The sequence below is a fragment of the Manis javanica genome, chromosome 13 (assembly GCF_040802235.1).
Source record: "Manis javanica isolate MJ-LG chromosome 13, MJ_LKY, whole genome shotgun sequence".
NCBI lineage: Eukaryota > Metazoa > Chordata > Mammalia > Pholidota > Manidae > Manis > Manis javanica.
In genome coordinates, this window is record NC_133168.1 from 67,024,829 (window position 1) to 67,052,546 (window position 27,718).

At 40.7% G+C, this 27,718-nt stretch overlaps 1 protein-coding gene across 2 annotated transcripts in view; it reads left to right on the forward strand.

Moving 5' to 3' along the window:
- The window catches only part of MTHFD1L (methylenetetrahydrofolate dehydrogenase (NADP+ dependent) 1 like), a 164,690-nt gene that overhangs the window by 37,353 nt on the left and 99,619 nt on the right, over nucleotides 1-27,718 (forward strand). For both annotated transcript variants that reach the window (XR_012124317.1, XM_073219755.1), the window contains exons 12-19: nucleotides 6,857-6,993; nucleotides 8,411-8,457; nucleotides 12,192-12,299; nucleotides 13,475-13,549; nucleotides 14,766-14,868; nucleotides 20,436-20,512; nucleotides 24,144-24,284; nucleotides 27,329-27,397. Coding sequence is in view for 1 of the 2 variants with exons in the window: in XM_073219755.1 (XP_073075856.1) it covers nucleotides 6,857-6,993; nucleotides 8,411-8,457; nucleotides 12,192-12,299; nucleotides 13,475-13,549; nucleotides 14,766-14,868; nucleotides 20,436-20,512; nucleotides 24,144-24,284; nucleotides 27,329-27,397 (757 nt within the window). In the remaining variant the exon portion in view is untranslated. The remainder of the gene's footprint in view (nucleotides 1-6,856; nucleotides 6,994-8,410; nucleotides 8,458-12,191; nucleotides 12,300-13,474; nucleotides 13,550-14,765; nucleotides 14,869-20,435; nucleotides 20,513-24,143; nucleotides 24,285-27,328; nucleotides 27,398-27,718) is intronic.

The following is a 27,718-nucleotide window of genomic DNA, read 5'->3' on the forward strand; positions in this document are numbered from 1 at the left end:
TTGACATTGTCCTATTAATACCCTTAAATTATTTATTTATATATTTGCATTACAAAACTCATTATTTCTCTTTTCTTGCATTTTCAAATTGATGTTGGGTCATTTTTATTTGTGTTGACCATTTTATAACAGGCAAATGTATTTGTGGAAAGAAGTATTTGCTTTATTTTTCTGTTTTTAAAAAAATACATTCACTAGCTGAAAAATGATAGAAAACAAGGGATTTCAAATATTTATTCAGTTTGACCTGTGGGAACATGAGGATTCCATATAAATTCCTTCACTGTCTTGAAATTCCATTGTATTGACTCACTAATGGTATATAGGCCAAGGCTTGAGGCACAAAAATCCATTTGTTAACAGGCGGAGACATTTCTTATAACTGAACTTGACCCATAGTTAACTTTGTTATTATAAATATAAGTGCTTTATTTCTTTTTCCAGTTATAAATATGATGCATAGTTATAAAACTACAGAAAGTATAAACAAGAATGTTTATACATCCCAAATCCTATTATCCTAGGGAAACGGCTGCTAATATTTGAGACCGTCTTAGCACAGATACAGTCTGTCATTAGTGAGATCATCTTACATGTGCTATTCTGTAAACAACTTGATTATCCAACCATGTGTTGTGTCAAAGCTCCATGTGAGTCAGTACAGAGCTAGGTTATCATTTTGCATGACTGTATAGCATTCCACTGCCTCATACCTGAGCCATGCAGGGCGATAGCACCTGGGCAAGGGCTAGTAAAAGTGCCTGGGAGGATTGCGGATTGTTTTGCATGTCTTCCCAGCACCGAGAAGCGCTGCTGTGGCTCAGCCACTTGTAGTGTAGCATGTCTTTAATTTTTCAGGTGTATGGAGACAGAAAAATGATTTGAAAATATTTTAAGGATGTCCCACAGTTTATTGAGCCAATCCTCTATTCATGAGCACTTAAACCTCACCTTTTTTGGGCATTATAAACAGTGCTAAAATTAACAACCGTGGGCATGCGTATCTGAATTTGTGTAACAATTTCTTTAGGAAAAATCCTTGGAGATGAGTTCAGTTTTTTCAAGCTACAAATACAGATGAAATGGCAAATAAAGCAGGATATTATCCATAATATCACCTCTTTAATGGAATAATAGTTTTTTCAGGTCTCTTCCTCCACTTCCTCCTTTCCTATCCCTTCTATTACCATTGCATAAGAGGGATACATAGCCAGGGTCTTGCAGTGTCCCTGGGCTGTGCTTTCAAGGAATTCAGACCTTTCTGTTGCACTTTGGTTGCCTGTGGCCTAAACCTCCCTGAAATCCCCAGGCTCCCTACATTGTATTCCCAGTGTCCCTAATGTCCCTGTAACAGCACTGCAGGAACACTCCTTGCTGAGGGGAGATGTTGCCCCACCTACAGGCACCCTCTGGCTGGATGCGTGCAAGGAGCTTGCTGAGGAGGGGAATTCCTGGGTCCCAGAGTTTAGAGCGCATATCTAGTCGTTGCTACTTTTCTGGAAGTATGCTTGATACGAGTTTGTTTACAGAGATAAATAAACTTTTGGACATTAAAACTTCAAAATCAAATGTAACATCTTATCCACAGATTTGCTTCCCTTCTTCTAGGCTTTAAGCAATCTTGGTAGGTGGGTTCCCTGGTTCTCTCACCCTGTTTAAGGCAGGCGGACTTAAGAGAAACTCAGGGGGACATGTTCTTGGTTAACAAAGAAGACTCATGCAGCCGTTTTTCTTAGGGAGTGCTTGTGATTTACTCTGTTTGGGGCTTGTCGATATTAGATGGGAAAACACAGATCTAGACATTGTCCTGCCCTTCTCTGGGAACACAGAATTGAAACATGTCAAACAAAAGTTCCGATGGTATTATCAGATTCCTGACTTGAAGTCTCATTGTCAAGGCCTGGCCACACACTGAGAGTGAACCCCGGCGTAACTCCCCTGGAGTGCAGCCTCGTGTCTGTCCATACCCAGGAGGAGGGCAGGGCCTTGCTCTGCACTGTCTGTAGGAGCATTTAGATGTGGGACAGAGTGGAAGAAGCCGGGTCGTCACGTTGTAGATAGAAATGAAAATTAAACCTCAAGAATTCTCAAATACAAATTTAACGCCAAGTAATTGACAGTAATTTTCCTGAAAGTGGGGTATAAGTTCCCTTACATAACAAAGACTAGTGGAGGAAAAATTAAATTGTGTTCCTAACAATGGCATCAAAAAAAAAGCTGTGAGGGTAGCATTTGAGAGATATATGCATCTGTAGCAGAGCTTAAAGATTTTTAGAAAATATGTACCATACAGTATTCTGTAGCAGAGGATTAAAGACCCCAAAAAACACAACAAATGATGTATTTTTTAAGTACAAACTTCCTTTCTTCTGATCTGGATGTTTGAGATCAGTTTAAAACACAAGAGTCATTTATAATCTACAATGAAAAGTTCATTTGAAATAAAATTCACCTCTGTATTTTTATTTTTGGTCACGTCTGTTATGGAAAAGTGACATTATCAAACCATTATACGTGTTCTTTTGGTTTCTTTAGAAATGTAAATGACTGGTTAAATGGAGCATTATTTCCTTTCTCTGAAAGTTTTTTTTTTATTCTGAAAATAATATTGGTTTATTGTATAAAAATTTGACGTAAAGACAAAGTAAAAAGAAGGAGAAAACTGCATATCTCATTACTCAGAAGCGTTAAAAATTTTTATATTTCCTTTCAGGATTTTTTCTCTGTATCCATCCTTTTTACACATTGAGATCATGCCATAAATACCATTTTGTGACCTGTTTCATCTCTGAATACTATAACGTAATCTTTTTCCCATGCTTTAGGAGAATTCAGATACCCAAATAATTTTCCAGTAAACCTAAATAATATATTTGTTACTGTGCATTTTAATTTATGTGTAAACATGATTTACATATATCAACATAGGATTAAAATATAAAACAATGGATTAAAAAATCTGTTACCCAAATGCAGAACAGATTAATTTGTTTTACAAAGCTGTTCTTTAAACTTCAGGATTTCTCATTCTGTCAGAATCATCTGTATTTCATCAGCTACACATCGCATGTTATTTACACCTACACATCATTTTATTCTCTTTGCCTGACAAAATGAAAAGTATTGGGAACTGTTCAGGGAACTATGCCAGAAGAATCTTAGAGGCTTTTGAGTTTTACATATTTTCCCAGTTACACTAATGAAAAGGAATTTGTTTGAGAACATGACTCGGCGTGCAGCTGTAGAGTATGAATGTGTGCAGGACTGGTCTCCGTTGGCCCTTTGCCAGTTGGTGTGCAGGTTTTAGCATTTCTCTGAATTGCTTGGACAGAGCAATTAAAAAAGAAGCTGAAATTGGTCTGGGAATTGACTGAATTTCACATTTTAAAAATTAAAATCATTCATGTCACCTCATTTTTTTCATCCGGCAGAGTACGAAATACCTGAATTTTTTTTTTTTTTTAAGTTTGAAACCATTATTTTGGCCAGTGTGAATTCACTGATTTTTTTAAGATTTTGCATTTCTGCCTTAGGTAACTACTGCAATAAATATCTGAGTTTTTCTTCTATCTACATCACTTGCAGGATAGAATGAAGGTATTTAGAAGAAACCACTACTGACAGGGCCTTTAAACTGTTGGCCTTAGTCAAGTGTGGTGGGAAATCAGAACAAATGGTCTGTAGACTTTACTGTTAGGTAATAAAAGCCTTTTAAAAATCCTTCCATGTTATAGTGCTTGGGATGAGTGATGGTATTCATAGGCTGTTTGAGCATATAGTTTCGAAGTTCATGGTTAAATCTGTGGATAATTAAATTAAACTGTTCAACAAGATTCTTGATTTGAGAACAGTTCAGTGTTAGCACTAATTTCTGCACAAGCAATCTCTTTGACCTTTGATTAAATGGTAAACCTCTCTTGGTAAATGTCCAAATTGTCAGTTTTCAATAAATTTTTGCCATAATTGATGGCAAACAGTATTTGTCGTAGAAAGATGTCATTCCTTTGTTCAAGCCTGAACAGGTGGCAGATGTGCAGTGAGGATGGGCATAGTCTTTCACCTTGGCCAGCTGATGTGCTGGGAGGTGAGACGGAGGTGTCAGGGACTCTCTGGTCATGCCCTCCGAAAAGGTACATAATACACACATAATAAATGTGAGGGGCAGAAGAAAGAGCAGGTCGATCTGCTGGGAGAAGCTGAGGAAGGTGGTGCACAACAGTCACAGCTCTGTCTCCATAAACTCTGCTCTTCGAGAAGAAATTGGGTTGGCATGGTGCTTGTTTTCCTCTAAGCCAACTGGATAATTTGGAATCTGAGCTCTGGGTACTAGGACAACAGTTAAACCAAATTTTGATACCAAATGTAGGAATGAGGTGAAATGAAGTTTTTATCATCGCTCACCTTTTATTGCTCCCAATAAATACTTCCTACTCTCCAGTTTTCCTGGATTGTATTTGTTGGCAGAAAGCTAAGCAGTCCTGTGTTTCTAATTAGGAATTGGATGCTTAGCTGAAGTTTTGAGGAGGTCATCTCTGGGCGTGTCAGCTTTTGGCTGTCTCCAGCAGCTCTGTTAGCATATCCTTGGGGAACAAAAATGTAATCCTTCATGTGACACATTTGAGTAAACCACCTATCCTAAGCAAACAGCTCATTACTTTATCTATCCTGTCTGATACCACATTTTCTTAACAAGCTGTTGTATGATTGTGAGGCCTGTGACTTTCTGCCTCTTTTATTCATGCTTGTATTCTGTTCAGTTTATTTTATGCTGAGAAAAAGGAAAGTTGACTCAAAACAGAAACACTTCCATGTAACTCGAGACTTCGTGTTGATCAAGTCTCATGCGCCTTGAGGAGTTGCAGGTGTACACACGCCCCCAAGCCTTACTCAGGTTGACTCCCCAGCTCCCCAGCAGCGACCTCCTTGTTGCTCAATCTGGTGACCGGTGACCGTTTCTGCATCTTCACCATCTTCAGACCTCCCGGGAAGTGACTCCATGGACACTAACGTGGTTCCCTTCCCAGACTCCCCTGTCACAGCCCCGCCGCCTCCTCAGGATCCCCCTAACTTTGTTCTGCTCCTTCTCAGTTTCCTTTGCCCTCTTCTCCTGACTATTCCTTAAGAGAGGATGTTCTTGACAGTGCCATCCTTAGGCCTTTTTGAGCTCTATTTCACTCTCACTGAGTGATCTGACCCATTCCTGTGCTTGACGTTGCCAATTAGAGTTAACAGTTTCTGTCCCTGGAAACCAAGTGGAGTCAGACGACTTGTCTAGGCTTGATTTCCAGCTCTCCGGATTACTGGTTGGGTGCCCCTGGACAAGTTACTTCTGCTCCTTGGGCTTCAGTTTCCTCTTCCATCAAATAAGGATAAAAATTAACTCAGTAAGTAGAAAGCACAGACCCTAGTGTATTACCTACCCTGAACGCCCCCTCATTTTTATTTGGCTAACGTTTGTTCATTTGCAGTTTCCAGCTTAGATGTTACTTCCTCCAGGAAGCCTTCCCTAACATTCCAAAAGTAATTAAATCCTCCTTCCATCCATGTGCTCTCATAATACAATCTAATTGACCTATTTTCCCTGTCTTAGTGTTTATCACATTCATTGTAATTGCAGACTTACCTCTCCGTGTCTCCCATCAGTCATAAGCTCAGAGAGGGCAGCTCACTCCCAAGAGGGAGTCCAACTTGGTCATCATTGTGTCCTCAGAGTCTGTCTCCTGGTACCTAGTAGTGTGATGCATTACTGCATATTTGCTGAAAGGATAACTGAGTGAATTGTTGTGATGGTTTCTGATAGTTGGGAATGACATATCTGAGGGCATTTCTTCTTGGTGGTCACATCACTAGGTTTTGCAGGTCAGAAAACTTACCAGTTCTGTTATGGCTGAGTACCCTAGACAACCTAAGTCACACCATCTAACTTATAAAAGACCAAATCATAAGCCAAAATGACTGTGTCTAAAGCCTGTAACAATGGTTAGAGTATGCTCAGGAGCAGTTTGATGGGTCCTTACTTGGGAATGCAGCACAGCACACACCTGTCCTGTGACTTAGTACTGGGATGTTGTTGTGAACGTGTGACATTTGGGTTTGTAGGATGCTGTGGTCAACAGTTAGCTCCTCCAGAGCAGAGGTGATGTTCTCAGAGTGCTGAGGAGTTCTGGACTAATTCTCTCCAAGTATTTGAGCAACTGTTTTATGGGAAGGAATTAAGTTTAGTGTAGCTGACTACAGGCGTGCAGGAATGTCCTCTTTAGGACAGAGAACTTTCTAACTGTAAAAGCTATATGGAAATAAATGGGGGCCACCCTAAAGGTAATGAGCATCCATCACTATCTGTGTTAAAACATGGTAGGGAAAAGCCCTGGGTACTGGTATCTAGAAGGAGATGGGTGGGTGAGCACCTTAGAATTGTTTCTAATCCTGACAGTCTGGCCATGCTTCACTCGCTTGTGGACCATTGAGTTAGGCTCTGTGTCCCCACTATGCCCCCTGTAAATGGCCTAGAAGAAGGAATGCCACATTCCCCAATAGCAAGGAATGACGTCAGCTTCATTACTTCAGCCGTTTTGATGGATAATTCTGTGCCTTCTCTTGAAGTTAATAATGTTAACACCACCACTACTGAACAGCTTTTCTTTTTTCTTTCTTTTTTTTTTTGGTGTTTTGGCAAAGGTGTGTCTGTATTTGATTTAGCTCAAGTATGCCCAAGGTAGTTGAACTATTAAGTGAATTTTGGAATGTGTGTTCTCTACCAGTGTTCTCTGACATGGTTCTGCTACCTTAGGTTGATTTTGCATAGGTCATAGGAAATATTATTAAATACACTCCTTTTTTTTTTAATTCAAATCAGGATCACCCCTACCCCCCTTGGAGAAGGGAAAAGTACAGTTACAATTGGGCTTGTACAGGCGCTCACCGCTCACCTGAATATCAACTCCTTCGCCTGTCTCAGGCAGCCTTCTCAAGGACCAACTTTTGGAGTTAAAGGTATTTGATTTAACAACTAGTATGTTTTTCAGAGCGAAATTTGGGGGAGAGAAAAGTTTTACAAGAACATCATCAACAGATGGGAAGTTAAAATTTATGAGAGGAACTGGTACCTTTCACCCCAGCCCCCAGCACACTCGTACATGGCGGTACCTGCCAGCTGGTCCTCTGCAGAGGTGGGGTTTCAGGGATCCCCTGGGTTCTTGAGCCCTAGCCAGGCTCTTGCTCAGGGCTCCATCCTTGAGCCAGACACCTTCCATTTCATCGGTACCTCTTTGCCAAGTGATTTTGAAACTCTGCCATTCGTATTTGTGTTTCACCATCATGGTGAACCATCTTTCCATCCAAACAGTTAGAGACCCTTTAATTTGGCCCCTGAGTTTTGCCCTTTAAATTGCAGTGTGGCGCCTGTGGAGCTCTGGAAGCTGGCTGGCTGGGGACGGAGGGGCGTGACGAAACTCCTCTCTGGCTGTGGTGGCTGATATCCAGCCTCCTCACACCTGCCACTCTTCCTGCATTGATTTACCATGAGATCATTCTTCAGCTCACTTTACAATAGCATTTATTGCTGCAATTGCTGCTTGTGCTTGGTACTTTGTGGGTCTTGGCAGTATTATATGTATATGACTGCTACAAATACTAATAACTCCTAACTCAGTAAGTACTGATAACACAGAATATCATAAATTATGTAGTGGATTGAACACCAGACTTGGAGCAAGAAGCCCAAGGTTTTATTCATGGCTGTGTCTTTAACTGCTGTGTGGCCTTTAGTTAGTCATAACCTCTCTGAGCTGCATCTGCAAAGGTTCAAAAAGGCTTATAGTACCAGGCTTAGGGGGTTGTTGACCAAATGAGATAGCATAAAACACAGGGTAAACTAACTAAAATGATACGGGCATGGAAGGTATCATTATTGTTCTAGGAAGGAGAAGTCATCTTAATGTAATAACATTACTATTTTGAGAGAGAAGTGGCATGATAAACCTTATATACTGTTATCTAAAGTAATTGAAGTTCATGATGTGTCAGTCTGAGATTATCAGGTGGATTTTTTTCAACTAAGTTTTTTGATACTTTAAGGCAGGTGCAGTTTAGGTGAAGCATGACCACATGCATCTAATAATGACTTAATAAAATAACTTCATGTTTGCTATAATGACCTCTGCCATATGACTTGTACTCTTCCTTTAAAAAAAAGAAACCGAAGTCCTTACATCGCCTAGCTGGACATGGTGTGAGCTTTCCCCCTCAGCTCTACTTTGACACGGTTAAAAGTTTCTCCCTGCCTGTCGTTAGTTCATCCTGGACGTGCCTGCCTCCCTGTTTGGCATGGGGAGCTGTGTCCCAGGGCCCTGTTCATTCTGGGTGGCTGTACTTGGTGACTCATTTCAGTGACGCCTGCTCTCTTGTTTAGGAGGGGCCGCTGGTGGTGGCTATGCCCAGGTCATCCCCATGGAGGAGGTAAGGTCTCAACAAGACACAAGTCATCTGTCACTGTTTTCCCCCCACCCTGCCACCCTTTTTTTCTGTGTTCCCATAAACACAGGCCCGCAGCCCCTTATCCTCAATTCCAAAGTCCTACAGGCTCTAAAAAAAATGAAAATATTTGCGTGACTCATTTTGTAGCAAAATCTGCCACTTGCTGTTACATTTTTTCTATGCCACTTGGTGTCAATATTCACATATTTTGCTGCAGAAATACTGTTTTTGATTAATGGATGCTGACCTAGACCCTGCTTGAAGTGTTTATAAAACAGATTATATGTACATCACACTACCTTTCTAAGTTCCAAAAAATTCTGAGCCCCCCAACCCATCTGGCCTCAAGGTTTTGGGATAAGAGGATGCAGACCTATATCTCTATCAATCACCTGTGATGCTGCCAGACTCTGGAAAACATGGACTCTTCACCTCTGTAAACTGAGACTCCATAATCAAATCATTCCAAAGAAAAATGGACAGAAGGGGCCAACGATGTCAGTTCTTATTTCTCCAAGAATTCCTTCTACACCCTGCCTAACCAGTCCCTTGCCCTCTGAATCTAACCAGTGACTTTGTGCCATCAGTTCTACTCTCTGCATCAGCCTCTAGTTAAGGATCCGAGAAATCTTCCTGCAACCCAGGTCTGAACAGGTCACTTCCCTGTCCGATATGTTTCAGTAGTCACTTCATCACCCTCCAGCACCGCACAGCAGGCGCCTGTGTTCTCCAGCCTCATTGTCTCAGGTCCCCATGTGCAGCCCTCCCTCTCTCCACCCCATCAAACTCCTTGCAGACTCCTGCCCTGCTGCCTCTTGATTCTAAGCCTGGAATGTTCCTCCCTCCCTTTTCATCTTCTCTAGGTTCTGCTCCACCCAACACATCCCCTCTTACTCTGTTTTTCACCATCTGGTCTGGTCGGCTGTGGTGAGTTAGAGGCCATCAGCTCAAGTACGTGGCTGAGTGCCCAGCACATAGTAGGTGCTCACTAGGAAGTATTTGTTGGTTTCATGAAGGAATAGGAAAGGTGTTTACCCATAGAGGCCTGAGGGTCAGGAAGCTAAAGGGAAAAATGTGGGTGATCTTCAAGTATTGGGGTTGGGACTAAGAAAGAATATTCCATAGCATCTCTGAGAAAATGAGCCCCAAAGCTTCACTTCTCAAGGGAAAGAAGCAATGTTCGCAAGCCAGGAAGATCCAGAACCGGGAAGCCAGGTTGGGGATGGAGTCAAGGAACACACCCCGGGAACAGCTCTGGACGTCGCCAGCTCACACTGAAGTGGCACAGGTGTGCTGCTGTCGTACGGCATCAGCCGCTTGGCTCAGCGTTGGGCAAACTTAAGGCATATGATAGTGGAGCGGGCCAAACACACTCAGGCAGTTTGGTCCTTGAAATCAGGGACCCTCCATATCTTCATCCCTCTATCTCCAGCACTGAGCACAGAATCTGGCACTCAGGACATGTTTGTTGACTGAGTGCATGAACAGACAGTGCTCACTGGAAGAAACATAATCAATAATCATGGGAAAAGGCTTGAATAAATTCCAGATGGACTGAAGAATTGGAAGTGAAAATACTGTGACCTGAAGGGTGAGAAAGCGCCAGCCTTGTACAGAACCCGGGAGAGCATTCCCGACAGTGGGACCTGCCAGTGGGGAGGCGCTGAGGCAGGAAGGGATGATGTCCTCTGGAGGAGAGGACGCCAGCAAATACGGCGGGCCAGGGCCATGTGGAGGAAGGAGAGGTAGAGAAAGGGACCAGGACCAACCCTCTCAGGCCACCAAGTTCCTCCAAGAGGCTGGATGGTATTTGAACTCTGATGGTCAGCCCCGGAAAGGGAACAGGATGATGCAGATGGGGTCTATAAAAGTCACTCCTGCTTCTGTGGAGAGCGTAGACTGATGCAGGCCCAGAGCGGACACGGGGACTCTTGTAAGGCGACTGCAGGTCAGCCAGGAGAGACGGCGTGGCTTGGTCCAGGATGGTGGCAGTGAGAATGACAGAAAAGTGACAATGATGTAAGGTATATTTGATTATCAAGGATGATAATCAGGACACTGGGTTGAGCAGCTCTGTAAATCATTTATTGCAGTGGAGGCTCAGGAGTATGAGCGGGAGGCTGGAGGGTGGGATGGGGGCTGGAGGCCAAGAGTGCTGTTTGGGGCCTGTGCACACCCCAGCGGGCATCAAACAGATGACTGAAAAGAGAAAATTACACCCCCAACTGTAAAATGGGCAAAGGAGTCAATAGAAACATCAGCAAAGAAATATTAACTAATCAATGAATGTTTATATTCACTAATAATCAAATGGAAATCACTATCCTGTTATTATAATTTTACTTATCAAATTGACAGAGTTGGATTTTTTAAAATAACAATACCAAATTTTTGCAAAAAGAGGTTGAAATACATACTTCTCTGCCCTGCTGGGAAGTATATGTTGGCAAAACTTTTCTACAGGGGAGTTAAATATGTATATCAAATGACTTTAAAACATTCAGGCCCTTTGGCTCAAATTTTTCAGGAGAAATTGGCTATTGAAAAGCTTAGTCTGTAACACTAAAATATGAGGAGAAAAACATGAATGTCCAATAATAGGATATCAAATTACCTATATTTTGAAGACCATTTAATGATTAACAGTGCTAACCACATTGAGTAGAAGAGCTAGATATAAACTATTGTGTCATATGATCTCAATATTTAAAATTACAAATATTATAAAAAGATATACGTATGTAATTTCTCATGTTTTCTAGTGATCACGTATTTTATGTTATAACATGACTTGTTAACAAGAAAACATAAGTGTTTAATCTTCCAAGAAATTAGAACAGAATGCCACTTTTTCATCAACTAAATTAACTCATTTTTTAGTCCAAAGGTTACTTTGTTTCTTAAGTACTGTTCTACAAGTGTTCCAGGGTGGTACTTCAATCCTTTCAAAAACCAATTTGATCTAATTATCAAGATCCTTTAATCCAGTAACCACACTGCTCAAAATACAGTACTTAACTAGCAACTAATTTTTTAAAAATCTATTGACTTGTATTCTTTACAGTTGTAGCCTTCTTTGCAAAAATGAAAATTTGGAAGCAATTTAAATATCTGGACATAGGAAACTGAAAAATTTTGGTACATCTACTCCATTATACAAACTCCATAAACTGTAACTATATATAAACTAGATGATTACACAAAAACACACAGTAATAAGTTTTTTTTAAAAGAAGTTACTGAATTGTAAGTATACCAAGTCAACAAACAATAATTGTAAGACTGGAGGGAAAACAGCAGAGTGTAATTGCTAGAGTGATATATTTTTCTATTTCTTGGACTCTCTGTTATGTTTTATACTATTGTATTGTTACTGTTTTATTCCCTGCCTCAATCCAAAGTATATTTGATACTATACTATTTTCTAAGTCATAAAATAATGAAAAAGAATAAAGTAAAAGAAAATAAGGAAGTTAATCATTAAGCCCATCAGAATGTATCACCTTCAAGCCAAGAATGAGCAGCGAGAGAACCTGCTCAAGGGTTCTTTTCTTTCAAGTGGACCCTGACATTGATTTTCTGATTTAGGCTGTTTTATGGGCTTAACTCATTAGAAGGATATATAGTTAGTATAGTATTTTATTTATTCAGAAAGTCCTTAAGTACTGCCTTGGTTGTTCGAAACAAGCAGAAAGATGTTTTCCTCTCATTTATAGTTCAACCTTCACCTGACTGGGGACATTCACGCCATCACTGCTGCCAATAACTTGCTAGCTGCTGCAATCGACACAAGGATTTTGCATGAAAACACTCAAACGGACAAGGTGAGGAGAGTTCCTTGTTGGCCATTTTGGATGTCTTATCCTGGGATTCCTGGATTCTGAAGGAGCTCATAGAGAAACTTCTGTAGTCTGTAAACTGAAATTTTATCCAAAACTTTGTGATTTGTGTATGCCCCTATTTCTTAGGGAGAAGATCCACACTCTGGTCTGATTCTCAAGATTGAGTTTATGACCAGTGCCAAGTTATTGGGAGAATTATATTAGTTGTGCTTTTAGGCCAAATATTCTTTGAGACGAGTCTTTAATATTGAAGGTAGTTGGGAGACCAGTTCTCTTTGTCCTGCCCCTAGGTCGAGTCTTTGGTCTATGCTAAGGGAATTGAAGACATAGATACCTTTTTTTAAAATTTTTTTATTAAGGTATGATTGATATACACTCTTATGAAGGTTTCACATGAAAAAACAATGTGGTTACTACATTTAACCATATTATCAAGTCCCCACCCATACCCCAATGCAGTCACTGTCCATCAGTGCAGCAAGTTGCCAGAGGTCCACTATGTCCCTTCTCTGTGCTACACTGTTCTCCCTGTGATCCCCCACACCATGTGTACTAAGCATAATACCCCTCAGTCCCCTTCTCCCTCCCTCCCCACCCTCCCTCTCAAACCTTTCCCCTTTGGTAACCACTAGTTACCTTTTTAAGACTGTAATGTTATATGCAGCCATTTAAGATGTGCTGTTAAGAGGTCAGATCCCCTTGGGGAGCTTCAATGCATGGAGTATGAGAGGTAAATCACACACCTGAAGGGGACAGAGTACCAGGTGCTGGCTCCTGATGGACATAGGACATGGATGAAAGTGGGACTTTGTGGCCTGTTTAACAAGGGCCCTGACTGCCTCCAATTAAAGTAACTCCCTAGTGAGTTTTTGAAGCTAAATCCAGGTAAATATTAATTTGAAAGTTGTAAGACTATATAGTTCAAGATGTGTATGCTTGTGCAGATTCTTTGCAATGCACAGTATTTCAGATCTAGTCAGATTTACTAAAATGACAGAACTTAAGTGTACATTGTTTGTATTAGCCAAGTAATAGGGCCTCTAATCTAAATAGTTTGGTTATAAATGTAATTAATTTTGTTGTATCCTGTAAATTGTCCAAGTTCCTGGTTGGTCCTCATACTGTAGTGGGGTTTTCTCTTTGTTTTGTGTTTTTAGGCTCTGTATAATCGACTGGTTCCTTTAGTGAATGGCGCTCGAGAGTTTTCAAAAATTCAACTTGCTCGGCTGAAAGTAAGTTTACAGTTTGCAGTTCTTTATAAAGAAATATCGCAGAGACAAGTCAGAATATTTATCAAAGCCAGAAATTTTGAACTTGATTTGGGTTTTTGTAAAAAGATACTCTTTCAGGTGTGAAACTCCAAAGAGACAGAACAATATAGTAGAGATAGTACAATGAACTAGAGGCCTGAGACCTGGGTCATGCACCAAGAGTCAGTGGACAAATGCGTTCGCCTTTTTAGGTCTCCATTTCTTCCCTCTCTGAAATGAGAGGGTTGCTTTGCTGATTTGAGCACCCTAGTCAACTAACAAATGAGAATTTCCGAGACACTTCTCTTTCATGAAATTTCTTAAATTTCTAGGAAATAAGATGCAGCCTTTGAAATTTATGCATCTCAGTTTTTGTTACAGCAAGATACCAAGATTGTACTTGAAGCGGTCATAACTATTATCCATGTTATCATTTTCTGTTGCTATTTGCTGCTCCTCTACTAATCACACTGATTTCCCCTTGCTGTTCTTCAGAGAGGCTGAACCCTAACTTTAATGGTATATTTGACAGCCACTGGTTGGTAATAATTCATATCAAAAATTCACCCCATGCTTCTTACAGAACCAAGTTCTGTTTGTTGAGAATAATGCACAATGTACTTTGCTCAGTAGCTACATGCATAGTTTCTGTTTCTGTTTGTATTCTCTGATTATTTTCTTCTACTTCATTAAAAACCACTTTCTTAGAATGTTCCTTTGACAGAAACAGATGGATTAAAAGTTTTAATGGTTTTTTTTTCTTAGTGAATTAGAAATAACTTGTTCTGAAAATAGAGATATAAACTTGCCTGGAATTACTGGTATTTGTATTTGGAAAGAACTAATGAACTGGAGTCTCAGCTTCATGCACAGCATTTGTGTCCCATCTGGAACAGCATGCAGTGGCTGTGTCAGCAGCCCTGAGAGCCTCAGGCTGAAATGCCAGCAAGGCTTGTGTACTGCCCACCATGCTCCATTGCAGATCTCCCATCTTAAGGCTAAATTACAAATATCAATGTCTTCCATTTAGAGATATATGGACTTAGGCATTAATTGATGAACTGGCCTAACCTAATTTACAAAGTTCAGTTTACTTTTTGAAAAGGCTTTACTAGTCATGGGGCAAATAAAAGAAGTAGGTTTATATTTTGCTTTTTGTTCCTTCTAAAACATCACATTTCTTCTCCTTAATCATTAGAAACTAGGAATAAATAAGACAGACCCAAACTCACTGACGGAAGAAGAAATAAATAAATTCGCCCGCCTCTGCATCGACCCCTCCACCATCACATGGCAGCGAGGTAGGTGCTCATTGCCGGCTGGGAGGATGGCCTGCAGTCAGGAGTCTCCCAAATGCATGTTTTATTTCTCCCCCTCATCCTCCCAGCCTGTGTTTCATGATCCCTGCATGTATTTCCGTCACTGGTGTTTTACCATCCTCTCCTCTGCTCTCATCCTTTCCTCCTATTTAAGAGAAAAGGTGTGCCTCTTAAACCAACTGCTCCATCTGGGCTCAGTCCCATCCACACCTCCCTCTCCCACGTTTCCGAGGAGAATTACTGAATTTTCTCCTCGTTTCTCTCTTCTATGGCCTCGTTTCCTGTATTAAAAGAATAAACAAAATGTCTGTCTCCCCTTTTTTATCCTGCTGCCTTTTCTACCCACTGCCCTAAGGTCTTCTGTTTCCATACCACTAGCTCTAAGCAGCTCTTAAGTTTGTATTCTCAGGGCTGAGTTTTTTCTCTGAGTATAGTATGTGCTTCCAGTCACTTAGTAAAAATCCCCGTAACACTTCCAGTGCAGCATGGAGGGACTCCCCAATATCTCCATCCTGACCGACCTCCCAATTCTCTCTGAGCCATGATGTCCCCTCTGTTCTCATACACTGCCCTCTGCAAGGGGGGACTGTGGGTACAAGCACTATACCTTAGGTCCGGAGCCTTGCCTGTGTGTCTGCACCCCACCACTAACCTACTGCATGACCCTGAGCAGGCTGAGTACATGTTCTGGGCCACCTCTCATGGAGCTGGAGACTGAACTGACAATATACGCTAACAGGAATTGGTAACAGCACCTGGTGAGACCTAAGGTGCTCCTGAAGGCTTAGATGGTGCATATTCCCCCATCCTTCCTGTATTGTTCTTCTCAGAGCTGCCTACCCACTTGCACGACATTTTATCAGATGCCAGATTTAGTGCCCTTACTGCTAATAGATATTCTTGTCTCCGTTTCCATCCCCCAGTTCAGCAGGTTTATACTGTGGAGCTGTTGTCCTGTCACTTCTTGCTCAGAAGACTCCATTCTGTGTAGGGTAAAGCTGCCATCTCAGAGCTTGGGTCTAAGGATCGCTTTGGTGTGGTGCCATCCACTTTTGCTCCCTGTCTGGTTTTCAGGCAGGTGGGCCTACCTTCATCCTTCTGTCTGCCTGTGCTTGGCAGTCCCTGCCTAGGCCCCGCCAGACCAGACCAGGTCCACCCCTTCGAGAAGCTGCACTTGTAGGAATCCATTCAATGGATCCATTACAGTTTCACTGTTTTCCCACAAAACATGAAGTGGAGAGACAAAGCCCAGAGACTGAATCTTGGCTCTACCATTTATGAGCTGTGCAAGTTTTAACCAAGCACCTTACTCAATTTCCTTATCTGTGAACTGGAGAAATAATACCAGCCTCCCCTTGCACACTGCACTGTAACCTGAGTATTTTCCAAACTCTAAAGTACCACTCAAATAATCAGTAGATGCCACTGTGGCAATAGTTGTATGATATAGTTTCTGTGTGTGACTTTAGTCTCCCAAATTAATGGAGAGTAAGATCTTTTTGAAATTTTTTAAAAAAATTGTTTGTTATACAAGTAATAACATTATAAAGATTTTGGCAATATCTAAAAGAATAAGAAACACCTTGCTATATTCTAACAAAACTACTGCTCAGTTTCTTTGTGCATCTGGATTTTGTGTATAGCTCTTAATTATAATTTAGGTGACACAATTTCATATCCTACTATCTTTATGTATATCATAATAAGCCAATACCAAATGTTATAATACCAAGTGTTCCACTTTGGTAGCTCTTTCTTGTAATGGTAATTTTAAATAGCTCTAGAATATTCCTTGTGGATGAATCACGGTTTATTTAAGAGTGCCTTTTCTGTTGAACAGACCAACATCATTCTTAGTAACTGAAATGATTATTTTCAGCATTTTTTGGGGGAGCCTGCTAATTAATAACTAGGAAGATTGTTACAAACCGTTTTATCCAAAACACATAGTGACTTTTTTTTACCCTTTAAAACATTTTCAGAAGTTTACTTGTGAAAGAAAAATCATGCAGGTAGAAATTAGTGTATTTAAACCAATATGTGTGGCTATGACGACAGAGAAACTTGTACAGGGTGGGCATTTTTCCCATCTTCCTTGTGGTTCTAGCTGAGGCGTCCTTCAGAAACCGGCGGTGACTCCGTCCAGTGGGTCTTGGAAGAGAGAGGCTGCATATTCCCTCATCTCCAGGGCTAGTGTGCCGATTGGTTTCTCTCTGAGAGGGCAGAAAGGACTGAGGCATTCTGTGGTTGTGAATCAATTTGCATAGAAGTGACAACTCTAAAAAATTATTCAAAGTAAATACCAGAATTATATTACTGTTTAGGGCACTAGAGTGAAGGGAATGTTATTGCTATAGACAAGCCACCTAGGTCAGAGGAGTTGGGACTGGCATTTGATAAGTAGTTTGGCTCTTATTCCCATGAATTAATATAAAAATGGGACTGTGCATCACATGAATTAAAGACATTTAATGTAGAGTTTTTCTTAAGGCAGTATGGGCTCAGGCCTAGAGATAGTGTACCCCTTGTAATGAGATCGAGTCCTTAAGTGATTTGATAACCAGAGAGGGGATACTTAGGGAACACATGGGGCTGAAAACCTCTTCTTAGATCATAGGAGTGTCCCATATTTAATGGTCACCTCTTCCCTTTCAGCCTGCATAAGAAGTCTAACTGAGGTTCATTCATTCTATGCCTCATATCAGAAGCTTAAAGGTCTTGTGTTCCTGGTAACAGGGTGGAATTAGAAGTCAATAGACTATTCCAGAAATATTTAACTAAGCCCGAACAGTAGCCATCGAGCTATTTTGTTGTTCCTTGAGGACCAGGAGCCCCTTCTTCTCTGAGCATTGGGACCCCCATGCCCCAGGCAGGTGGAGAAGCAGTCGGTCTTCTCCCTTATCTCGTTGGTGTGTCTGTCCATCTCCTGGCTGTCAGACTGACGTCCCACAAACCTCCATCATCCTCAGTGAGCTGACATCGGGTTACTCATTCTCAGCACTGCCCCGACAACATTGCAGGGAATTGTTACAATTCTTCCACTGAAGCCAAAATAGTGGACCTGCCCCTGTTGTAGGACTTTAGCCTGCGCAGACCCTGAGCTGCTACGGGTTATTTAATAAGCCATTAGGCCCACTCTGGATATTTCTCAAAACATAGTCAGCACTACAGTGCTAAAGGGACCATGTAGGGCAAAGAATAAAAAAGCTGATTTCTCCCCTTGCACACATGCTTGAAGTCTCCTATCTCCCATTTGCCACCTAATGCCTTAGATCAGAGACCAATGTCTTGTGTATCTTTGTACTCCTGTACAGCTAATGGGACCTGCCACAAAATTGGCTCTCAATAAATATTCCTGGAATGAATAAATATGTTCCTCATTCCACCTTTATCTGTATCATTTAGAGGCCGGGAATTTCGTATTCCTGGCTTACTTACTTAGGGTTACTTTCCGTGTGGGGGAATTTGGTCTTCCATTCCTTCCCACTCTTCCTTGTCTTAGGTATCACTGACACAGTCACACGTCTCTTTCCCTGAACCTCAGAAGTTTGGTGGGTTGTGAGGCCAGCACAGGTTAAATGCACAGGTGGGCTTTGTTGCCACTGATTATAGTTGATCTTGCTACCTTTTTTTTGATTTATGTTCCCTTTGCTAAGTAAAAAACGGCTGAAGTTGTAATAAAAACATCACATCATTTGTGTGCCAAGATTTTTTGTTAGAGTAGGAAACGTCTTTGAATGGCTCTGCACCACAGGTCTTGAGAGTAAGTACTAGCTAGTGATAATATGAAGCATTCCTTTTTTTTTAATGTGTTTATTTTATTTATTTATTTGTTTATTTATTTATTTAAATTTTTATTAAGGTATGATTAATATACACTCTTAATGAAGGTTTCACATGAAAAAACAGTGTGGTTACTACATTTACCCATATTATCAAGTCCCCACCCATACCCAAATGCAGTCACTGTCCATCAGTGCAGCAAGATGCCACAGATCCACTATGTCCCTTCTCTGTGCTACACTGTTCTCCCCATGATCTCCCACACCATGTGTACTAAACATAATACCCCTCAGCCCCCTTCTCCCTCCCTCCCACCCGCCCCCCCATGCCCTTCCCCTTTGGCAACCGCTAGTTCCTTCTTGGAGTCTGTGAGTGCTCCCATTTTGTTCCTTCAGCTTTGCTTATGAAGCATTCCTTTTGCTCTATATATTTTGCTTATGTCTTAAAATCATAAAGAAGGTTTATACATGTTTGACGAGTGTTAGTATGTCTGAGTGTGTACAGATGTGTGAATGTATGTGCGAGGAAGCATCTTGTAGGCAGAGAAAGTGATTGGCAGCAACAGAGCTGGACAGGTCCACCAGGGCTCTGTATGTGAAAGCAAGGCTACCGTGTTCCCTCCTGCAGAGGCTTTGAATCCCCAGACACATAATTCTTGTCACCGTTTTCATCAGCATCGTATCATGCATTTAGTGAATCGGATCTAAGTTGTCCATGTGGACAGCTTGTTGTGTGAAGCCACATAAATTGTAAGTCTCTGTCCTGCTGGCTTTGTTTCTTGGCATTGTAAATTTTCACTAAACCAAATGTCATTTTCACAAAGAAATATAGAGGAGTGCAGTTCCAACCAGCCAAGGGAAAAAAAGGAAAGTGAATTGGTTCCTGCTATCTTCACAACTGACTTCTTTTTTCCCCAATATTACTTTATTTTGTTATTTTTTTATTGTGGTAAATATACATACTTATCATGTTAGTCATTCATAAGTATGCAATCCACGGCATTAAATATATCTACAAGGCTTACAGTGGTCATGCCATCACTACTTTCTGTACCAAACAGAAACTTTAAATATTAACACCACCTCTCCCGCCAGCCCCTGGGAGCCACTGTTCTACTTTTTGTCACCGTGAATTTGCCTATCCCAGGTGCCTCAGACAAGTGGACTCATAATTTGTCCCTCTGTACCTGGGTAATTTCACTATGTATAATATCTTCAACGTCTTTCCATGTTGTAGCGTATATCAAGATTCATCCCCCCTTTGTTTATTTTTGGCTGTATGATATTCCACTGTATGTGTGTACCACGTTTTATTTATCCATTCATCTGTTAATGGATGTCACTTGGTTATTTATACCTTTTGGCTGTTGTGAACATGGGTGTGCCAATACCTGTTCAAGTCCCTGCTTTCCATTCTACTGGATATATACCCAGGAGTGGAATTGCTGGGTCATATGGTTGTTTGATGTTTAACCTTTTGAGAAACTTAATTGACTTCCTGTGACTCAGGTTTCAGGACTAAGCAGTCAGAAATGATTTTCTTACTGGCTGGTCAGAAATGGTACCCCACTCCCACGACCACCCTGACACACTCTATCGTATCACCTCCTTTATAGTTTCGTGTTTTATATGATTCTCCTCTGTGTCCACCCACTGAAGTGTCAGCTCCAGAGAAGCCAGACCTTGTCTCTTGTCTGCACCCTTCCCTGGCACTTAGAACAGTGCTAGGCCATACTTGACTGAATAATCCATTCTCTTCTCTTTCAGTATTGGATACAAATGACCGATTTCTGCGAAAAATAACGATTGGGCAGGCAAACACAGAGAAGGGATGTTCCCGGCAGGTAGGTGGCATTTCTCCAAGGGAGTGTCTCTGCTTACCGGCCTGGGTTTACACAGGCCAGGAAACTGGTTCTCTGCTTTTCTCTTCTTGTTCTTCCACCTGCTGTGGCCAGTGGGTCTCCCAGTTCAAGGTGTGCCCAGCCCCTCAGCAGGACTAGGAGAGCATCTGGAGGCAGAAAGGCTCCAATGTGACGTTCTCATCCTTTTCCTGTGTGATTTTAGTTGTGTTCCGGGGAGAGCCACTCAGGGTATCTATCCCTTGATATAAATTCTTATTTTATTGCAGACCTGCCAAGTTCATATACATCTGCCTAACAACCCAACAGTGAAAGTCTCAGACACATCCCTCAAATTTCACAAGCCAGAGAACAAACACCTAGTTATTTAGCTTAACAGCCTGAGCAGTTTTTAAGGATAAGGTCTTATTACCCAAGTGCAGGAAATGTGGAAGATAAATTATGATATCCAACTTTATTTTAATAGGTCTCTGATGTGGAACAATAGTGCTTAAGGAACATAAATTTATTCCATGATTTTTTAGCCAGGCAAAGCAAGCCTCTAAATTTTTTTAAGTATAATAAACATTACATTTTAAGACAGTTTTAAGTTTATCTTACATTGTTAAGTTTTTATTAGTGAAAAAAGAATCACTTTTATTGTAATATTCAGTCTCTTAAGCACAGGAATTTTGTATTGTTCAGTGCTGTATCCTCCATGCATAGAACTTTGTTACATAGTAATATTAGGTATTGAATAAATAAATAATAGGATAAGTAAAAGACAATTTACAAAATAAATAATATGACAATCATAAAACTGCAAATTAAAACAATGATAATGAAGTACTATTTACCTGTGAACTTCCAAAACATAAACGTATATTAAATGTTAGTGATGATACAAAGAAATATAAACTTTCATATGGTGTTAGTTGGAGTATAAATTGGTAAAGCCTCTTAGATGACAGTTTGTCAGTATTAAAATTTGTTATGACCCAAAAATTCCAACTTAGACTAAAGATGTTAAGAAAAAAAGGAAGATGAGGAATATTTGCTCTTGTGCAAAAAAAAGACAAAACCTAAGCATGAGGATATTAATTGCGGCATTATTTGTAATGATAGAAATTTCAAATAATCCAATGCCCATCAGTAGGGTTGGCTACCTACCTTTGACACATCCTTGCACAGCACGGATAAATGTGGCTGTTGAAAAGAATGAGGCGTGTATAGAGGAGCAACAGACAGAGCTCTTATACCGAGAGTAAAATGCAAAGATCAAAAAAAGCAGTTTACACATTTAAAAATTTGAAATGAAATACATATGCATAATCCTGTTCATGTTAAGAAAAAGCTAGTATACATGTTCATGTATGTATGTAAATGCATAAAATGGAAGTTGAAAAAATATACACCAACTTCTGACATTAGTTACTTCTGGAAAGAGGATTGAGAAAGAAAGGGGGTAGTAAATAAGGCTCTTCACATTTTCTTTGCTTATTTTTATACCGTAACTAGGCACCGGAGAGATGGGAGATTTGTAATGGCTATGACTTGAGTGCCCTCTGAGTGCCTTGTATTGGTAGGCCCATCACACACATTAGCAGACTTAGGTTGTAACTGTGGTTCACTAATGAGAAAGTGGGTGTGTCAAGTAACTTGCCCAAAGTTATATCTTGTGTTGCTTTATGCATATATTTTTTTTAAATCAAAAGGGCTTATATTTAAGAGCTGTAACTACATTTTTTAGCTGTAAGCTTTTATTCAGGATATCTTTTATGTCAAGAAGGTAGATCCATATCATCATTTTTAAATGGCTATGTAATATCTTGTGGCTGTAGCATAATCAATTCAACCAGTTAGCTCCCTGTTAATGGACATGTAGGGTATTTGCAGTGCTGGGCTATTATGAGTAAGCTGTAGGAACATGCACACATATTCTTGTCTGATGATATCCTTAGGACAAATTTCCAGATTCATAATTGCAGAATCAAAAGAGTATGCAGATTTCAAATGCTGATATATATTTCCATATTACTGTCCAGAAAAGCCAGGTCACTTTACATCCTTGCCAACACTGTATATTGTCCTTTGTTTAAATTTGTGATAAACCGTAAAAGTAATCTCATTTATACCTTTATGATTTTGAAGCATTTCATTTGCAAAACAGAATGATCAGCCATGTAATAGGTACATCTTTCAGTAAATGAAACAAGAATGATCTTTAAATTGACCCAATTTGTTTCATTTTTGATGTTACTCAAGATGCAAAATTTTGAAATTATAATGATCACAAATGAACTTACTATAAATTCTACTTATTATTTGCAGTTAATATTTTGATATTCTCTCTAATGTTTTATATAGAAAGTCTGTGTTTTCAGTCATTTTTTAATATACAGTTTACCAGCAGTGTGGTGATACGGAGAATTCTAAATACCGTAAAATGAAAACTCACTTATGCTTCCAGTGGGTTATATTGAGAATGTAATAATTGAGTATAGTAGTATTTGACTTTCAGGTAGTATTTTTTCACTAAATCAATGACTAACAAAATCTCAACCAGGAAATAGTCAGAGAGCTCCTTATTTCCTTCATTTCCTTTCTTGTCAGAGATGGAAATGGACAATAGAATGTCTTGTAAGATGACTCCCACCAGTGCACAGCCGTTTCTCTCTATGTTGTTGGCTCACGTGCCCCTTGGGAAGAAGAGAATTTAGGCAGCACATAATGAAGTGTTTTGTCCAGTGGCTGAATTAGGAGAAGGAAAGCATGTCCCATGTTTGTCCTTTAGTTCCTGCTGGACTGTGTACAGCCTGGAGTCAGAGCCAGTGGGGGTGCCTAGGAAGGCTCAGAAGCATTTTGCAGAAAGTGGCTACTCTCCAGCATTCATTGCTGGACATTCAGGATCTGATGTGGCCGAGCACTCGTGGATAGCTGGAAAGTAATTCAGTGACACCCCTTGACTTGGTGGCTTACACATGTTGGACTGTCCACGCTACAGGGCTGAACCCTAAGTCTGGGAAACTGGCCCCAGAACCATCTTCTTACCTGTCTGCTCCTCAAATCTTTGCTGGACAGACAAATACAGCCCCCTTGATACACCAGTGAGTAACAGTGGGGAGAGTCAGGCCATTCATTTATTTAGCTCATACGTTTAGTGCCCCTATTGGGTCTCCTACTTGGTCCTCCAAGCTGAGGAAGTTGGAGTGAATCCTCCCCACGCAGTTACTACCTTCATGCTGGGACTTTTAGTAATGGAGACATACACTGAACAGATAATCACATTAACCATCAGTCACAAGTCTGAGATATGCCATGGAAGCAAACCACATAGTACCATGCACGGGCATAGTGGGGGCCTAGCAGTCCGAGGCCTGCTCAGCAGAGCACATCAAAGAAGAACATGGCCACTTGCTGGAGGACTCCCAGCAAGCAGCAAGCACAGGATGGTGTGTGCTCCAGACCCTCTGAAAACTTGTGGATGCGAGGACGGCCCACTGGGGATAGACACACACACACCCAACCACTGCACCCCCAGGCCTGTGAGAACTTACTTGCTGAAATACAGCTCCTTGTGGAAACGGCCATCCAGCTGGCCTTGAGCTGACCAGTATCTTTGCTTTCATTGTTTCAGGCACAGTTTGACATCGCGGTGGCCAGCGAGATCATGGCAGTGCTGGCGCTGACTGACAGCCTTACGGACATGAAGGAGCGGCTGGGAAGAATGGTGGTGGCCAGTGACAAAAATGGGCAGCCCGTGACAGCAGAGGATTTGGTGAGTGTGCCCGCCTCAGCGGCACTGTGGACCTCCCTGTGTCTCTGTTCTGATCAGCAGGATGAGGTCCTCTTCCTAACTGTATGTAATGAAAGGTCAGAGAATTTCTACACACACGTTTCCACCTACAAGCCTGACCTCACAGCTTCATCCTGTTCTCCTGGGCATCTACATTGTGTTTGTACCTGGCTGCAGCTGAAGCACATGAAGTGTATTCCATGAGCTTTTTATTCTTGTCGATCCCCAGTCCCTGCTCTGCCTGGGTGATGTCATCCTTCTATAGCCCTTGGCTTTTTTGAAAAGTGCCATCTATGTCTGCTTTGAATTGAAGACAAGTCATCTTTCAAAGAAATAAGAGCTAAGTGGCTCCATCTTCACAAAAAGGGAGAGAAAATTGGCACATTTTTGGCAGCCGCCTGCTTCCTTGGCATCCTGGCTTCTTTCCATTTTGTGCCTGAGATTTGGGTTTCACATGATTAAATCAGATCTCCACGTTATCATCAATCAGTCTTACTATCCAGCTCCCTTCTGAGTGGAATGATGCTTTCTGTGAAGCTTTCGTGGTGTCCTGGCACATCACTGCTTTCTTAATGTAAGCTTATTCTAATTTGGCACGCTAATCTTTTTTCTTCTTCTTAACAACCACTTAAACTCCGTCAGTTCTATAGCTTATTTCACTTGCTTATATGTGTCCATAAGTGCTTAGGGATGGCACTGGCCTATCGGACCACCACCACTCTGACTTTAAGCTTACTTTCCTGCATATCGAGTCGCATACCATAATGGAATCTAAAATGCACACAATGATGATTGAGAAACAGTCGTGCAAGAGGAAAGACAAATTAATATTTTATTAATTCCAAGGGTTTAGATGTAATTTGAAGCTTTTGCCAAAATGTCTTGATTACTTTTTGGCTACGTTTAAAGATACAAATCTGACGGACTCATCTCAGAGATCTTCTCAAGTAAATTAAATAGCCATGTTTTTATCAGTAGCCCATGGAGTGCTTAGTATAAAGCTTGAAGAAGAAACCCCAGTTCAGGTCTGTAAATGTTCTTCTATTTAAAAATTATCAACATCATGATGTTTCTACATAAATGAGCATGTTACAGTTTCTGTATAATTATATTTTTCTGAATCCTCTTAATCTCAGGTATCAAAAATTTGTGTCAGGATTAGTTTGAAACTTAACCCATAATTATTACTTCCCTAAACATATTTTGTGTGTGTGTGTGTGTGTGTGATAGAAATCTCAGATCCCCAAGAAAACCTCAAAGTTTACCCTTTTGAGTTCCCTTTTGTGTTTATTTGCAAGTACCTAATTTCTTAGATCATGTTTCCTCCAGTTGGAGACAGGCTTTCCATAGAAAATTGAGGGAAGATTTTTAGGAACTTCCCCCCCTTTCCTTTCACTATTTTATAACTCATTTTTTATTTAGTCCAAATTTTTTTTTATGTATTGCCATGAGAATTGGAACAGATGGCCTCTAAAAGTTTCTTAAAAGACAGTGATTCTGATATTCCCTGGGAGAATGTCCAAGCTCTCCCCGCTGTGGGCTTGGAATATGGAACAGGTGGCATAGCTTACAGAGGACCTGACAGCCCCAGAGCTGCTCTTGTCAGTGACATTTTCTTTGCATGGGTTTGATAACAGTTCATGTGTAAGGAGCACCCAAGAGGAGGTGTGTCACGGAAGCGTCAGCCACTGGCATGACCTACCCGGGACAGTCCACCAGAAATGTCCATGTTCCTTCCTCTCGTTTTGTAAGCTAGGTTTATTTGGCAGGGAAGTAAACACAAGGATAGCAGACAGAAAGGTAGGCAGGCTGCTACTCTTTTGTTATGAAAAGAGACTTGATTTCTTTGAGCTCTTCCTGGGCAGCTGCTTTCACAACAAAATATCTTAATATATTATAATAGGTCACATTTCTTACAATGTATATTTTTTTTAGTAAGAAAACAGTAATCTTTATAATGCAAATTAAAATAAAATATCATTTTATACCTTAAAAGTCAGGGAGTATCCAGTGTGGCCAAAGACATGGGGAAATGTGGATGCCTATCAATGTATGTTTTGTACAATAAAGCAGAAAGTAAATTGGATTTTCTTATCAATCTTAAATTTTTAAATGTTACAGAAATAGAAATTGATCACAGAAGAGAAATATCGATGTTGTTGGTGACAGAAGTAGAGGAAGAAAGTGGTAAACAAATGCATTCTGGAGAGATGAAGTTGCTCTGGCCTTTACCACCTGATACGTTAGGATCTGTTGGGTGCCATTTTTATTTTTTCAGGGCTATGTTCACATGTGTTTGCTCATATTACAGTCTTCCTGTAACTGACAAGTTTGTTGAAAGACACTTTGCCTAGTGTCTTTAGAAAAAGTGGAGGGGTTTCTGTTTGTAAAGCTCACCTCTGTGGCACCTTACCTCATCCCTGCTATTTCCTGTCTTGTCTTTTCCAGCATAGGGAGAGCTCGACCCAAAAGGTCATAGAATTGGAAGGAGGCAGCTGTGTTTTATATCCAAGGGGCATCAGCTTCATTCTGGGCAGACAGATAGCATCAGAGGCAGAAAATGAAAAGCCTTTCAATGCAAAAGGTCTTTGAAACCATGTGTGTGGGCTTCTCAGGCATTTCGCCTTTACCTCTCCCCGTTCCTGCTCTGTGAAGAGCCTTGTGTTTGTTCTTCATCTGATTTCTTCAGGCAATAAGATCTCTAGTAATGAAAATAGTATGTCCCCAGTTGTCAGAAAACACTTTTCAGCAGCCTGAAAGTTCTGCTTTATGGCAAGCCTTATCAACACCATCAAGGAAGATTGTGAAAAAAATGCAATGACTCCTATTCCCCTGTCATTCTTCCTGCCTTAGCGTGGTTGGCATCCATTCGCTTGAGGTAGCCGCGTTGTGTCACCTGCAGCTCAGAGGTGAGAGCAGACTGGGAACAAATGCTCACCTAGGAGGCAGGCTGGTGAGAAATGGCTAAGAGATTTACCCTTGTGTGGATGATCTTGTTCATAAAGTGCTTTTTTCCTCTCCTTTAGGGGGTGACAGGTGCTCTGACAGTTTTGATGAAAGATGCAATAAAACCAAATCTGATGCAGACCCTAGAGGTAAGCTATTTTCTTTTTATTGAAATTGTTGACAGAGTGTGCCTAATTGGATTGCTTGTGCAGCCACATGCGACATGAACATTTCCAGCCAACGTGAGCGTGCAAGGAATATTAGAATAACTCCTTAGCCATCCAAAAAAAGCTAAAAGGTTTTTATAGATTCATTGATAGGATTAATATCTTGGCTAGTGAAATACTACTTGACCAGAACAGAAACTTAGAAACTCAAGGTCTGTCTAATCCCTCAGAAAGTTGTGTAGCCACATTTATATGATGCCTTTTTTAAACTTAACTTCTCATTATCATTAGATTTGGGATTTT